This window comes from Nicotiana tomentosiformis, chromosome 6 (assembly GCF_000390325.3).
Source record: "Nicotiana tomentosiformis chromosome 6, ASM39032v3, whole genome shotgun sequence".
In the NCBI taxonomy this organism is placed as follows: Eukaryota; Viridiplantae; Streptophyta; class Magnoliopsida; order Solanales; family Solanaceae; genus Nicotiana; species Nicotiana tomentosiformis.
In genome coordinates this window covers 2119446-2136237 of record NC_090817.1, presented here as the reverse complement: position 1 = coordinate 2136237, position 16792 = coordinate 2119446, and the positions used below count along the sequence as shown (strand labels likewise).

At 34.3% G+C, this 16792-nt stretch overlaps 1 protein-coding gene across 1 annotated transcript; it reads right to left on the bottom strand.

The window, feature by feature from the left end:
• Positions 1–2013: 2013 nt before the first annotated feature.
• Positions 2014–7330, bottom strand: LOC104111207 (anthranilate synthase beta subunit 1, chloroplastic-like). The gene is made up of 7 exons (XM_009620855.4): positions 6901–7330; positions 6408–6478; positions 5683–5720; positions 5477–5587; positions 4725–4824; positions 2510–2645; positions 2014–2313 (listed from the first exon to the last, which is right to left on the bottom strand). Exons 1-7 carry the CDS (start codon positions 7195–7197, stop codon positions 2206–2208), a joined length of 861 nt encoding a protein of 286 aa, XP_009619150.1. The 5' UTR covers positions 7198–7330; the 3' UTR covers positions 2014–2205.
• Positions 7331–16792: the final 9462 nt, after the last annotated feature.

Below are 16792 nucleotides of genomic sequence, written 5' to 3'. Positions count from 1 at the left end.
CATTATCTAAGGTGATAGTTAAAACTTTATCAATGAGTCCATAAAAATCAACAATTTGTAGAACAATAGTTGCAATATATGCTCCACTGTGTTTTGAATCAACAAATTTATAACCAATAATACGTTTTTGCATATTCCAGTGATGATCAACCCAATGACATTTAACAGTTAAATAATCACAACCATTAGAACTACGACCTATATCAGATGTGATAGACACTTTACAATCTAAGTGAAACAATACACAATGAATATACTGAAAATATTCGGTTTGAAATTTAAAAACATCATTTCTAACTGTTGTCTTAGGAAAACCTTGAAAAGCAGGATTACAAGTTTCTTGTATATAATGCACACACAAAAAAGGATGTGGGACGGGACGGGATGAGACGGGACAGGCGGGACGGGACGAAACGGGACGGGACAAACGGGACGAAATGGCCATCCCGTGTCCCGTTTAACATGGGCCCATCCCGTTTAGAATTAAATGGGACGGAACGGAACGGGATGCGGGACGGGACGGCCCCGTCCCGTTGGACAGCCTTAGTCTTAGTTAGTTATTGGCTCCATTTATTATAAATAATTACTTATAATTATCTGTTAAATGACACGAGTGTCCGAGTTAGGGGAGAAACGAAATAAATTTTATATACCTAAAGATAAAGTAACAATTTGCAAATGTGTAGATATCTGTCATCGTCCTGTATCTATCTCACATATCCTATAATTGTTTTTCTTTAATATTATTTTTCCAAGTAAGAGACCTCCTTTACATCTCAATCCAATTCCAATATAGCCCAATATACTCATTAGAGCATATTAAGAGTATGTGATTAAATTTTTTATATAGTTTATTCGAATGGGATAACGCCCTTGTCAAAAATGATAAAAGGCATGAAAACAAAAACAGAAAATCAGAAAAGTATCAAGTGAATGTTATAGATAATTGCAGCAAATAGTTCCACAATTTTCAAACAAAAATAATGGGGTAGGGATGGCAAAAAGTAAAGAGAATATAGATCTTTTTCCACACCAATAAAATATTTTAGTCAACTCTTAGAACTTATAAAGTTATAATAACTTAATATATTTTCTAAAACAAACGGCGTTGTTTACATGAAAACATGAAGGAAGTTAAATTAGATATTTTAGTAGGTTAAAATCCCAAAAAGGCAAAAATATCAAGTGATTTTTTCTTATTGTCCAAGTTTCATGGTCAAAATTATTTGGTATGTGTTGAAATTAATCGTGGTGCGCAAAAGTTGTCCCGGACACTATAATTATAAAAAAGTTAAAGTGTACGAGAATATCCACCGTGTAAAAGAATAATACAGATTCTGAGGAAGTCCGGCTTGTTATAATGATAATCCATCAATACCTAAATTAGATATATGCATACAGTGTTTGGTAATTAACTGTATTATTCCCTTTTCATATCACAAATAAATATATTATTTGATTTGGTTAACAAGCCTTAGATCAGACATAGGAGTAGGTTGTAAGGAGATGAACCTTTAGTTTATTGATTGTTTAATTTTTTGGTGATTATTAACCAAGAAAAGAAATGTAGGATTTGGTTTCTGCCTAAAAGTAGATAACATACGGATTGGCCAATCATATTTGGAATAAGTGCACTCACGTCGGATTTTATTTATCTGATTTTTTAATACATTGCTATCACCAATCGAACTGAATTAGGTTTAACCAAAAAGTAGTTCTTTTGGTATTAATAAAGGAATATAATTGTTGTGCAAATTCATCTTGAGTTGTTTATAATGCTAATCTTCGTCCTTCTTTAATCGAAATTCGATTTCAATAGGCTTGTATATTCTTGATATACGCAATGGTGATGTCAAAAGACAAAAAGAAAATCCAAGTCTGAGTTGTATTTCAGAAAATTTAAATATTTTCACAAAAAAAAAAAAAAAAAAACCTTTTAGAAACAAAATTTATATGAAGTATGACTCAAGGAAACCTTCTAAAATTCCATTAATTAAAACAAAAAGCTAACCATACGAGATAAACGCCTTAATCCATTTAACCCCTTTTTTTTTTTTCAAAATCCATGACAAGGAGAAGAATACAAGTATTGACAACTTCTAAGTTACCTTTGCTAGTTTACAACAAGGAAAAAGTACATACTTTTGAATAGGTTATTTAGGCAAAATCACAAATATTGTACATGAATAATTGAATATAGAGGGTCTAGTCTTGAGTTTCTGCTTCTTCTTTCCTCTCTATCATTTTGACAAAATTGCGAACTATTGTCTTGCCTTCCGTTGTGATAATACTTTCAGGATGAAATTGCACCCCCTACATTAAACAAGCAAGATGCAAACAATCCATCAAATTTAAACATACTCGTTTCTTCCTTTATTGATTCACATCACCATATAACATTTTCAAAATGTAAAGACTCTTTCACCAAGTCAAATAGATAGCGTAGAGCAATGAATCCGTAGCAGAATGATAACAGCTCTAATTTGTTCATAAAGGATGAAATTTTTACCTGTAGATGTCGATAAACTTTGTGACGAGCAGCCATTATAAGACCATCTTCTGTCCACGCAGTTATCTCAAGAGCGTCTTTGGGGAAAGTATCCTTGTCTATTACAAGGCTGTGGTATCTACCAGCTGTGAATGGGCTGAAATGAGATAGGTAATATCGAAATGTCAGCATAAATCAGACAAAGTTCCACTTATTTTAAGATAATAGAAGTGATATTACAAGGATTTCTTAGACTGACATAAGGTAGAATTCAAGTTACTTTAACCAATTAAGTGGATGGATGGGAAATGCATTATTGGTTTCTTGGGTGAAATGCACAGACAAGCATGAAGAACGATGAACGGTGTTACTCCACAGAAAGGGACTCCACCACTGAGTTCTCATATATGGATAAGACTGTATTCTTTTTTTTTTATTTGCACCGGGTGTCCGAGTCTCTTTGAGCCCCGACTAATCCAAGGGGTGCACAGGCCCTCGGCAAGGAGTTTCCCGCAAGTGCACCACGGTTAATTCAGGTTTTACCCAGTCCGATGGCCCTCAGAAATTGTTTGCACCCAGTGGGTTTCGAACTTGAGACCTTGAAAGGGAGCAAACCCCAAAGCTCAAGTCAATTGCCACCAGGCCAACCCCTTGAGATTGTATTCTTAAAGTGGTTTTCTGGAGTTGAGTCAAAGAGAGATCACTATGAACTTAAGGCAGTCAAATTTGTTGAAGATATAGTGGGTTTCTTGAAGATAGCAACTCATGAAATGGAAAAAACAACTCAGCCACAAAAGGACCAACAGCACAGAGGTTGAAGTTACTGCGACTCTACATGGTAATGAAGAGGAGGAGACCATGTTAAAAAGCTGCGAGTAAAGTTACTAGTTCCAAGGAAGTGGATGAGGAAGAAGTTGAAGGTTCTGAAGAGCAGCTGCAGAGGGGTCAAGCTCTTGTTAAGAAGGATCCTAATCAAGAGAACCAGAGACCATCAACCTTGAAGCATTGCTTGATGAGATTTCAAGTATTTCGCACAAATGCGCAGTTTGCTCATTCAAGCAACAAAGTTGAGCAGGCAGAAGCTAACTGTTGAGCAGGTCAAGAGAATCTCACAGGAAAGCAACAACAACAACATACCCAGTGGAATCCCATAAGTGGGGTCTAGGGAGGGTAGTATGTAGGCAGATCTTACCCCTACCTCGTAGAGGTAGAGAGGCTGTTTCTGAAGAATCTCAGAGGAAAGCATTGGAGAAGAATTAACGGAGACAGAAATAAAAGGAGCTGAAGAAGCTAACTGGAGTTTGGAAAATTGTGACACAGACTTTGAAACCAGCAGCTTTGACATTGAAATAGAATCAGAGGAATAAGTCAAGGAAATTGGACTGAATAACGCAATTATCATTGAAGTTTTTGCAGCTTTAGTACTTTTGGCATCACTGGTTATCATCTATGTTTCAAGAAAACTAAGAGGTTCTATTGAATCTCCTCCGGTGAGCATACTTCCCATTATTGCTAGTGTTGAAGGAGAACTCTTAGAGAGGCAAACCGAAACTTATGAGATTTCATCTTCGCACGAATCATGGGGTGGTCGATCAGAAAAGTTTAGCAAAAGTATTTCCAATTCCGCCTGAAGAATTTTAGACTTGAGACACTCAGGCCACTACTGCACCATGCTCAAGTAGAGCACCTTGAGATAACACCTGCTATTGGATCCATTGCACAAGCTTGATTGTTGCTGGTCCAAAGAAAGAAGCACCGAATCTAAAGGCAAAAGATCACAAGCCCATTCTGCTTTACCACTTGCTTAGCCAATCATTCTATAACAGATTCTCTATTGTATGGAAGCTTTTCAGCTTAAAGGAAGGTCTTAAAGGAAATGCAGGGGAAGAAAGATGGACAAGAGGTAGAAAGTGGTGTTAACAACACCAGTTAAGCAAACAAATTGAATTCGAGTTCGTGTACATGTCAATTGAATATCTACTTTACAAGTTTTCATTGGTCTAGTGGAAACAACATTTCTGTTGTGTCATAGTCGTTAGTCTTCTTCAGTTCAAATTGTAGGGGTGATGTAGCTCGTATCAATTGCAAAGGCAACTAATTGTAACTTGTAGGAAATGATGATCTTAACATTCAATGGAGAAATTCACTTATCTTGATTTTTTTTAAAATCAGAAAGACCAAACTGCAATTTGTTCAGAAAAATTTCTTATTAATTATCAGATTAAGGAGAGCTTACTTTGATAGCCCAGCAAATAAGCCGTCTTCCCCACCTTCATTATAATACACAGGGGAGCTTTTCCCATGCATCACCCCGTATGGAGCACGCACAATTTTTCCTGCAAAGGAACAAATTCAATGAAAGAGGATTAGGGTAGTGAAACACACAATTAACTACTTTAATAAAAAGAAAGAAGAAAGTAGAGCTTTTTCCATCAACCTAAATAATACTCCCAGAGGATTCATACTCAAAAGTTTAAATACCTTTTAACTATTCTTTTGCGCAACTCACCAGTTCTCCTCAAAGCATTACGATATTCTACTAGTATGCTATGTTTCTCTGGTCTAACCAGTCAGCAGAACAGAAATATTTAAGACACTATAGGACTCATTTCGGTCGTTCCACAACAAACGACACTTAAGTGTATGAATATGGTACATATCTAATAATTTATGCATATACCATGCAGTACAATATATGCAATTCACGTGACAATAAACTTTCTTCGATCAAATGTAGTTGGCGATTGTGATTTCGATATTGGAAAGGGATAACAAACTCTTTTCCTTTTTTATAACAATGGTGATCGTGCCAGCTTGTGCACACCTCGACTATTCCACCAAGGTATAGGCATATAGGGAAGAAATCACGTAACATTTTAAAGGCCTCTATAAACCTTTTTTTAAAAATAGAATGGAAACAAACTATCCATCAGATAGGCCAATTATTGAAACAACAAAAACTCCAATATAGTTGATTCAATAACACACCTCCAAAAGCCTCTCCAATGCATTGCAAACCCATGCAAACACCAAATAACGGTACAATTGGTCCAAGCTCCAGTACAGTTTGCAAAGATATCCCTGAATCCTGAGGTGCACCTAATCCCAAATAAAATTAGATCGGAAGTACCGATCTTTCCATAAGTTCCAAGAAAAGGAAAATGATAACTTGATATTTTTGGGTAACTTCTTACCAGGTCCAGGCGATATCAGTATTCCCCGTGGATCTTTCCTTCAAGAAATTAAAGAAAAACCACATGGTATTAACTTAATCAGTTTCAAGGAGTGCGAGAACTCATTTTTTGCTACAATTTCGGGAAACCACCAGATTATCTTTGCAATTAAAATTTACTTCCTAGTCCTTTTCTCATTATAATTTACCAATTTCAAATAAGCATCTGGTTGCAAAAGCAGTTCCTCTCTAGATCATGGGAACCTGATGAAATAAACCAGAAATAAACAATCATTTGACTTAGAAACTAAACCTATAGTGCATATGCATCTCATTTCTCAAAAACTTAGCAATTCAATTTTCTTCTTTGCCTGCTTATCTGCACTGTTAATTGTGCGGACACAAATACGCACCCAAGAAATTATAGCTCAAAAGAATTGATAATAGTGTAGTTATCATCCAGACCTACAATTTTCAATACGCTAAATGTGCAAGCTCAAAATTTGAATGTGATCATGGCAGCGGATCCAGAACACACAAACACCAATCAAAATTAGATAATGCAGATGCAGCCTTAATCTAACAGTTAATTAGTTAAGGAAACCAAAGGTCTCAGATATAAAGGTTGCTGAGCCCCATACCAGCATGTGCAAGTTAGCTTCCACTTGGTAAAGTGTAAATATTGTAACTATACTACAACAGCTTGATAAAAAAAAATTAAAAAGCAGACGTAACTTTGTGCATTACTTTTTCAGTTCATCCACGGTAAGCTCGTCGTTTCGATAAACTTCGAAATTGCATCCAAGCTCTCCCATATACTTCAAAAACAAGTTATAAACACCAAAATAATAATTTGCCTCAGTATTCCAAAATCAATATTAAGCTCCAACTTCAATATACTTGATTAGCAACATACTTAAAGAGAAGGACAAAATTAAGACAAGTAAGATAATATTTAATTATTTTCTTAGCTTTTTAAACTAAGATAATAACTCCATACATATTTCAATGTTCTAAGATCAGTTTCAGAAAAAGATCAGTTTATTCTCACGCTTCAAATACTTCAAAATTAAGATAAACTCAGTATAAAATTCTGTCATTTTTTCAATTTTCCAATATCAATTCTTTTATCAAGCTTCATTAACCTTTAAAATTACACGAATAAGGCAAGAACTGAAGGAATATTCCACATTCATTTATATTCAAAGATCAATTCTTGATTCAAAAATTTCAGCATTACCTGACAGAGATTATAAGTGAAGCTATCGTAATTATCAATCACAATAATCGGATTCTTAGTCCGTTCATCATTATCCGATACTTCAATACAAGTAGCAGAACTATTCTGTGATATAGCAAACGGCATCCTTTTGAGCAATTTTTCACTTCTGATTCGGAGAGTAGAGCCTCCGAAGGCGGAGAGAATTGGAAAAACTAGAGTCTTTTGGTGAGGATGAGGTGAGAGAGATGTGTTTTTGGCATTGATTTGAATGACGAAAGATTGTGAAGAGGAAGGAGGGGCGATAATGCTGGCCATGAGAGATTGTTGAGATGAGTTAAACGTTGTCGTTTGAGGCTGTGACCTGACTCCGGAGATCTACAGCGGCGGTGGTGGTGGAGGTGAACGGATGGAAGACAACTGTGTTTATTAGCGGCGGATGTTTTATTAATAATGGAAAAGGTCAAAATTACCATGTCATAGCCAATTTTGTTTTTAATATATATATATATATATATAGTAGATGAGGTATGGCTCATGCTAAGCATGGGCCCAACACTTAATTACAAAAATAATTTCCTTAATTTTATTTCTCTAGCTATTTCGTAAAAATTATTAATTTAAATAATATATTTAAAGATAAGAAATTTATATGCATCTTTATTTAATAAAAATATTATTTTTTTGAGTTAACCATCTGATTTTAAACTTATTTTGTTGGAATTAAACATCAACGAAAAAGATATAAAAAGGTTTTCAATATTTGATTAGCTTGCTTTTTTTTTTTTTGTTTCTTGTGTGTGTTTTTGTGTATTGTTTTTTCCTCATTTTGTTGGTAACACAAAAAAAATCATGTTGGTAACACAAAAAAATTCATAGGCAACACATGTTGATAATTTCTCAATGAGTTAAATGTAAGAGAAAAAAAAGATTCTAATTTATTTAAATCTCGTCAACTTGGAAATAACTAAAGAGATTATACTTTTTCCCGTTGATAATTCATTTGCTAATAGTTTTAAATAAGTTGAGATGTCCTCTTCTAGCATAAGGAACATCATGTGTTACATTAAAAATGAATCTGAAAATATAAAAACAAATATTTCTGAAAGAATATCAGCTCTACTCTTTCTTTTTAGAGACTTTTCTTATTAAGTGCTTTAATTAAAAATAATTATTTAAGCAATTGCACCTTAAAATATTTACTTGACCTTCAAAATAATCATGAAGATAGTAAAGTTATTATAATTTGAATAGTAATATCGTGAGTTCTAATTTGAACCCATATTATTTTCTAATCAGATTACTCTTTTCTTATTATATATACAAAAAACATAAATTTACTACTAATATTCTATTTTCGTTTCCTTTTTCACATGAAATATCGTCATTGGGTTTTCTTTTTTTCTTTTTCCTAATACTGCAGTACTATGCTATTTAATGTTATGAATATATTATATTATGGATGTTCATTTAGTACTCCGTTGTAAATAAGCTTCCTGAAGAAGTTTACCCATATGAGACTCCGCCATAAATACATTTATCTATTTAGTACTCTATTGGAAATAAGCCTCCTGAAGAAGCTTATCCTTTCGGTACTCCGTTATGGATAAATATTACCCATGATAGAAGATTATCTATATCTGACACAACAATTTAGAGCAACAACTTACAAGCAGCTTGCAGTAGCAGCTTACACAACAGCTTCCTTTCTTCTATAAATAGAGGAGAATCCAGTTCATTATGTACATAAGTTTGAAGTGAGAATAATATATCAGTTTCTCTCTATACTTGTCTTTACTTTACAGTCTTTATTTTATAACACGTTATCAGCACGAGACTCTGCCATCTCGAGAAAATACTTTGAAAGTATCAGAAGTACGAACTTTCTTTTTCTAAATAATGTCAAATCTTTCTAAACTTGAGCTTATAGCCCTGGATATATCGGGCAGAAGCTACATGTCTTGGGTGCTTGATGCCGAAATTCATCTTGATGCGATTGGTCTGGCAGACACCATCAAAGATAAAAATCAGGCATCAAACCAAGACCGTGCCAAAGCAATGATATTCCTACGCCATCACCTTGATGAGGGTCTGAAAATAGAATATCTTACTGTTAAAGATCCAGTCATACTGTGGAGTAATTTGAAAGATAGATATGACCACCTGAAGATGGTCGTTCTTCCACAGGCACGTTATGATTGGACTCATCTAAGGCTACAAGATTTTAAATCTATCAGTGAGTATAATTCTGCTATGTTCAGAATTATTTCCCAATTGAAACTATGTGGTGATACTATTACTGATCATGATATGTTGGAGAAAACTTTCACCACTTTTCATGCCTCGAATATGCTCCTGCAGCAGCAATATCGAGAGATGGGATTCAAAAAGTATTCTGAACTTATCTCACATCTTCTTGTAGCCGAGCAACATAATGGGCTATTAATGAAAAACCATGAAAGCCGACCTACTGGTTCTTGTCCATTCCCTGAAGTGAATGAGATGAACTTCCACCAAGCTAAACGTGGAAGAGGACGTGGCCCCGGTCGTGGTCATGGCCGTGGTCGGGGAGGAAACTCTAATCGTGGTAATAATAATGCACTAAAGAACCCTCCTTACCACCAGCAGTGAAAAAGGAAGGAACAAAAGCATGAAGTGGTGCAAGAAACAAAGCCAGAAAATGCATGCTATAGATGTGGAGGAAAAGGGCACAGGTCACGTACATGCCGTACGCCAAAGCACCTGGTTGAGCTATATCAAGCTTCCCTGAAGAAGACAGAGAAAAATGCTAAAGCAAATTTTATTTCTGAAGATAATTTAGACTTCATGCATTTGGATGTAGCTGATTACTTTGCACTCCCAGAAGGAGAAACAAGTCATGTGATCGGTAGTGAATATGTAGAGATGTAAATATTTTAATTTTTGTTATTTGTAGTAGATAGTATAGTTATGTAATTGTTGTACATAAATAAAAGTTATAATGTTTACTATCATATTTATTTTGTTTATGTCATTTTAAAGAATATGGATAATCCTCAAATTATGTTTGGATCAAAGACCAATCATGGAGATATTTGTGTAGTTGATAGTGGAACAACTCATGCTATATTCAAAGATCAAAAATACTTTTCTTATTTGCATAAGGAAAAAGTAAATCTTTCTACAATTTCTGGTAATATAAGTTTGATTGAAGGCTCCGAAAGAGCTATTGTATTTCTGTCTAAGGGAACAAAACTTATTATCGACAATTCATTGTACTCCTCCAAGTCCCGAAGAAACTTGTTGAGTTTTATAGATATCCGCCGAAATGGGTATCATGTTGAGATAATAGATGAAATGAATGTGGAATATCTTTGTATTACAAAGAATATTTCTGGCCAGAAATGCATTGTAGAAAAGTTACCAACTTTATCTTCTGGCTTATATTATTCAAAGATTAGTACAGTTGAAGCACACTCTATCGTAATCCAGAAGTTTACTGATTCAAATACTTTTGTGCTTTAACATGGCCGTTTGGGCCATCCTGGATCAATAATTATAAGACGAATTACTGAAAATTCGAGTGGGCATCCATTAAAGAACATGAAGATTCTTATAAATAATGATTTTTCTTGTAATGCTTGTTATCAAGGCAAAATGATCACCAGACCATCACCAATGAAGGTTGTCATTGAGTCCCCTACCTTCTTAGAACGTATATATGGGGATATATGTGGACCTATTCACCCACCAAGTGGGTTGTTTAGATATTTTATGGTCCTAATAGATGCATCTTCAAGATGGTCTCATGTGTGCCTATTATCATCTCGCAACCTGGCGTTTGCAAAGTTATTAGCCCAAATAATTCGATTAAGGGCACAATTCCCAGATTATCCTATAAAGGCTATTCGCCTTGATAATGCTGGAGAATTTTCATCTCAAGCTTTTGATGATTACTGTCTATCAGTTGGGATAAAAGTTGAACATCCGGTAGCTTATGTTCATATTCAAAATGGCCTTGCAGAGTCATTTATTAAACGACTGCAATTGATAGCAAGACCACTACTTATGAAAACAAAATTGCCCACTATTGTTTGGGGCCATGCTATCTTGCACGCAGCATCACTTATCCGTCTCAGACCAACACATTATAATAAATATTCTCCATCACAATTAGTTTTTGGTCATGAACCAAATATTGTCCATCTATGAATTTTTGGATGTGCTGTATATGTGCCAGTAGCACCACCACAACGTAGTAAGATGGGCCCCCAAAGAAGGTTAGGAATATATATTGTGTTTGAATCACCCTCTGTTATTCGCTATCTTGAACCATTGACGGGAGATTTATTTACTGCTCGATTTGCAGATTGTCGATTTGATGAAATAAATTTCTCACAATTAGGGGGAGAGAAAAAAGAAATCAAAAGAGAAATTGTGTGGAAAGTTTCATCATTATCTCACTTTGATCCACGTACCCCTGTATGTAATTAGGAGGTCCAGAAGATCATCCATTTACAGAATATAGCAAATCAAATGTCAGACGCATTTACTTATTTGAAAAGGATAACTAAGTCACATATCCTTGCAGAGAATGTGCCTATCCGAATTGATGTCCCAGCAGGACCATCTATTAGCATGAGAGCTAGTGAACCTAAAGCATGCCTGAAGCGTAGTAGGCCTATGGGTTCTAAGGATCGAAATCCTAGAAAAAAAATCGAAAAATGATCAAAATGATATTATGAAGGGATCTCCTGAAGAGACCCAAGATCTAATTAGTTATGAGATTCCTGAAGAAATCAATAAACCCGAGACTCAAGTGAGCGAAGAACTTTTAATAAGTGGTGGTGGTGGATAATATTTTTGATGGGATTATATGGGATTAATTTAAATCGATCTGAAATAGTGGTGGATAATATTTTTGCATATAATATTGCACTTAACATTATGCAAGATAATGAGGATTTTGAACCCCGATCTATCGAAGAATGTCAACAAAGATCTGATTGACCAAAATGGCAAGGGGCAATTCAATCAGAATTGAACATACTTGCTAAAAGAGAGGTCTTTGGACAAGTAGTCCAAACACATGCTGGTATAAAATCAGTTGGTCATAAATGAGGTTTTGTGCGAAAAAGGAATGAGCAAAATGAAGTTGAAAGATACAAGGCTCGCCTTGTCGCACAAGGATTCTCACAACGACCTGGAGTCGATTATGAAGAAATATATTCACCCGTTATAGATGCCATAACATTTCGATAACTCATCAGTTTAGCCTTACGTGAAAGGCTTGAAATACATATGATGGATGTGGTTACAGCTTATCTGTGCGGGTCACTTGATAATGAGATTTACATAAAAATTCCTGAAGGATTTAAAATGCCTGAAGCATATTCAAAATCTCGGGAAATGTACTCAATCAGATTACAAAGATCTTTGTACGATTTAAAACAATCTGGCGCATGTGGTATAATCGCCTCAGTGAATATTTGTTGAAAGAGGGTTACATAAATGATGTTATTTGTCCATGTATTTTAATAAAGAAAATGGCATTAGAATTTGTTATACTTGCTGTTTATGTTGATGACATAAATCTTGTTGAAACTCCAGAAGAGCTCCAAAAGGCAAATGAATATCTTAAGAAAGAATTTGAGATGAAAGATCTTGGAAAGGCAAAACTTTATCTTGGACTGCAAATTGAATATTTAGCAAATGGGATCTTTATGCATCAATCTGCCTATACATAAAGGGTCTTAAAACGCTTTTACATGGACAAAGCGCACCCATTGAGTACACCAATGGTTGTTCGATCACTTGAAGTGAATAAGGACCCTTTTCCGACCTCCAGAAGAGGATGAGGAACTCCTGGGTCCTGAAACACCATATCTTAGTGCAATTGGTGCACTTATGTATCTTGTTAATGCTACAAGGCCTGGCATAACATTTTCTGTTAATTTACTAGCAAGATATAGCTCTTCTCCTACACGGAGATATTGGAACGGGATTAAGCATATATTGCGATTTTTAAAGGGAACTCTTGATATGAGTTTGTTTTATGCTAACAAAGATAGTGCAGATCTTGTTGGCTATGCAGATGCAGGTTATTTATCTGATCCCCATAAAGCTAGATCTCAAACCGGGTACGTGTTTACATGTGGAGGTACTATCATATCATGGCTCTCCACAAAACAATCTATTGTTGCTACTTCTTCAAATCATGCTGAAATAATGGCCATTCATGAAGCAAGCAGGGAATGTGTATGGTTGAGATCGATAATTCATTTTATTCGAGAAAAATGTGATTTGGAATGTGAGAAAAAACTCACAATTTTATACGAAGACAATGCTGCATGCATAGCCCAATTGAAGGGAGAATTTATAAAAGGAGATAGAACGTAGCACATTTCACCAAAATTATTCTACACACACGATCTTCAGAAAAATGGTGACATTGATGTGCAACAAATCCGTTCAAGTGACAATCCGGCAGATTTATTCATCAAATCTTTACCAACTTCAACTTTTGAAAAGATGGTATACAAGATTGGAATGCAGAGACTTAAATATTTGAAACAAGGTTTTCATCAGGGGGAGTAAAATACGCGATGTACTCTTTTTTCCTTATTAAGGTTTTATCCCACAGGGTTTTCCTTATAAGGTTTTTAATGAGGCAGCTAGCAATGCGTATTACTAAATATGTATATTCTTTTTCCTTCACTAGGATTTTTTCCACGGGGTTTTTCCTAGTAAAGCTTTAACGAGGCACATTATCTTTTAATGAACATCCAAGGGGGAGTGTTATGAATATATTATATTATGGATGTTCATTTAGTACTCTGTTGTAAATAAGCTTCCTGAAGAAGTTTATCCATATGAGACTCCGCCATAAATACATTTATCTATTTAGTACTCTATTGGAAATAAGCCTCCTGAAGAAACTTATCCTTTCGGTACTCCGTTATGGATAAATATTACTCATGATAGAAGATTATCTATATCTGGCACAACAGTTTAGAACAGCAACTTACAAGCAGCTTGCAGCAGCAGCTTGCAGTAGCAGCTTACACAGCAGTTTCCTTTCTTCTATAAATAGAGGAGAATTCAGTTCATTATGTACATAAGTTTGAAATGAGAATAATATATCAGTTTCTCTCTATACTTGTCTTTACTTTACGATCTTTATTTTATAACATTTAACAATTTTTAGTATATTCTCTATTATTAGTACTCCATTATTTTGTGTTTCCAATTAAAATGAAAGGTTGAAATATAATTGTGTTGCAATGTCGCCAAAAGGAAAACATGTGCACATGTTGGCAGTCCACGTGGTAATTTTTGACTTAACATCACATGCAAAGCAAAAAGTGATGGATGACGTTTTGTACACTTTTAAGGGCCTGCAAAGTTGCCTTAATTACCAAAATGTATAATGACAACTCAAGTAATAACGGACCATATCAGGGTAAACTTGTGAGTGAACAACTGTCCTTTTTCAGCTACAGAAGCACAAAGCACTGAAATTTCCAAAGTACCCCTTCTGATCCTAAATATAAACGGATGTACCTCAATTTGGTTGGAGTTTCATTCTTGTTGTTAAAATAAATGTTTCATAACATTAATAAATTCACCATCTTTCTGCTTATTTAAAGGCTCTTGATATAAATATTCCATCCATCTCAAGTTATTTATCATATTTCTATTTCATATGCCCTTAAAAAAATTAGTTAGAATTATTTTGATTATTTTCCCTTTATTCATGTCTTTAATATAATCTTTCTTCATTGAATATTTACTTTATTTTTGTGTCATCTCCATCTTCAAGAATAATTATTACTAAGGATAAAATTAAAATAATAATAATTAATTTTGTCTTAAACTTCTAAAATACAAATAATTTGAATTATCTATTTTTAGAAATTACGATAAATAATTTGAGACAGAGGAAGTAGAAACAAATTCCCTTATATTAGTCGTATATTGACTTATTTTAACTCTAATTCCTTTATCTTTACTTTTAGAATAATTAATAGTAGTGGACCAAAAGAATAAATGGACGAATCAATACTTATAAATTAAAAAGTAGTATGTCTTGAACCAAAATCTTATGCTTAGTAGTGAGATATTTAAACTTTAAAATTTGAATTCCTAAAATGTATTTTAACGTAAAAAATAGTTCTTATATTTGATTCCTAAATATTAGGATTTTGAATTATAAAAAAAAATTCCAGTTGATTTAGATGTCCTAAATATTGGGATTTCCTACTATAATAAATAAAGTTTTAGTTGATTTCAAAATCCTAGATATTAGAAAATTAATAAAATGACTATTTTATTCAATGTGAGCTCTATTTTTAAAGGGTAAAAAAGGCGAACGACATTTCGCTAAAGGCCTTCGTACTTTTAATCTAGTGTGTGTGTGTGTATATATATATATATATATATATATATATCTTAATTTTGTAGCAAAGAGGGTTCGGATCACTCCCTCCCCTCCTAGCTCCGCCTCTGCGAATAAATTATAATTGTTATGAAACTAAGGTCAAAGTAACAATATGAAACAATAAATGGAGATGGAGAGAAGGAAGAGATTCTTATTTTTTCTTCAATTGTGTTATCTTTTCATATATTACATGGCCTTTATATAGGCATGAAAAGTGAATAAATATGCCATTAAACATTTGAGAGAAAGATCATGGAGGAACATCATGGGAAGGTTATGGAGTTACAATCATAACTCCATAAGTATTATAGTAGTGAAAGTTATGGAGATAACAGAGAAGAGTAGTTAGCATTACTTGTCACAACCCAAAATTTCCACCTTCGGGACCGTGATGGCGCCTAACATTTCGCTTGCTAGGCAAGCCAACATTAGAATATAACTAACCATTTTACAAAATTTTAAATTAATTAATAACAAGGAAACAAATACGAAAATAAAGTCTGAAATAAAGTGAATAATCCATAATAATCGTGATATCTAAATACCATCCCAGAACTTGAGTCACAAGTGCACGAGCTTCTAGAATAATATAAATAAAGGTCTGAATAAAATTCAAGATGTTTGAAATATAATACACAACTGAGATAAGATAGAAGGGGACTTCAGAACTACGAACGACGTGCAGTTATACCTCAAGTCTCCACTGATAGCTGTATCCGGGCAAATCTACAGTACGCCGCTGGGACCAACTCCGAAATCTACATAAGAAGTGTAGAGTGTAGTATCAGTACAATCGACTCCATGTACTGGTAAGTGCTGAGCCTAACCTCGACGAAGTAGTGACGAGGCTATGACAAGACACGTACGTAAACCACTTGTACAAGTATATACAAATACAAAGTAACAATAATACAATAAATAACAATATATAAATTGGGAGGGAACATGCGAAGGGGAATGATATAATAATTTCAGCACGAGAAGTATCACTTAGCAGCCATTTAATTTATCAACAATAAAATGAGCAATTGATAATATGAAAAGCGCACGACACCACCCTTCGTGCTTTTACTCTCATTTGGTACGGCATCACCCTTCGTGCTTTTACTTTTTCTGAAAATGACACAACATCACCCTTCGTGCTTTTACACTCATAAATGGCACGACAACACCCTTCGTGCTTTTACACTCACAAATGGCACGACAACACCCTTCGTGTTTTTACACTCATAAATGGCACGGTAACACCCTTCGTGCTTTTACACTCTTCCTTACCATGACAATGACATTATAAAATAATAAAAATGGCACGACATCACCCTTCGTTGCTTTTACACTCTTCCTTACCATAAAAATAATAATATAAATTTTGAAGAGTATTTAAATGCGGGGATATGCACTTATCAATCAATTCAATACCAGAATACCGACTTCACCTTCTAAAATATTCAACAATAATTAAATGAATAATAATTTCACGAATAATGATCAAAT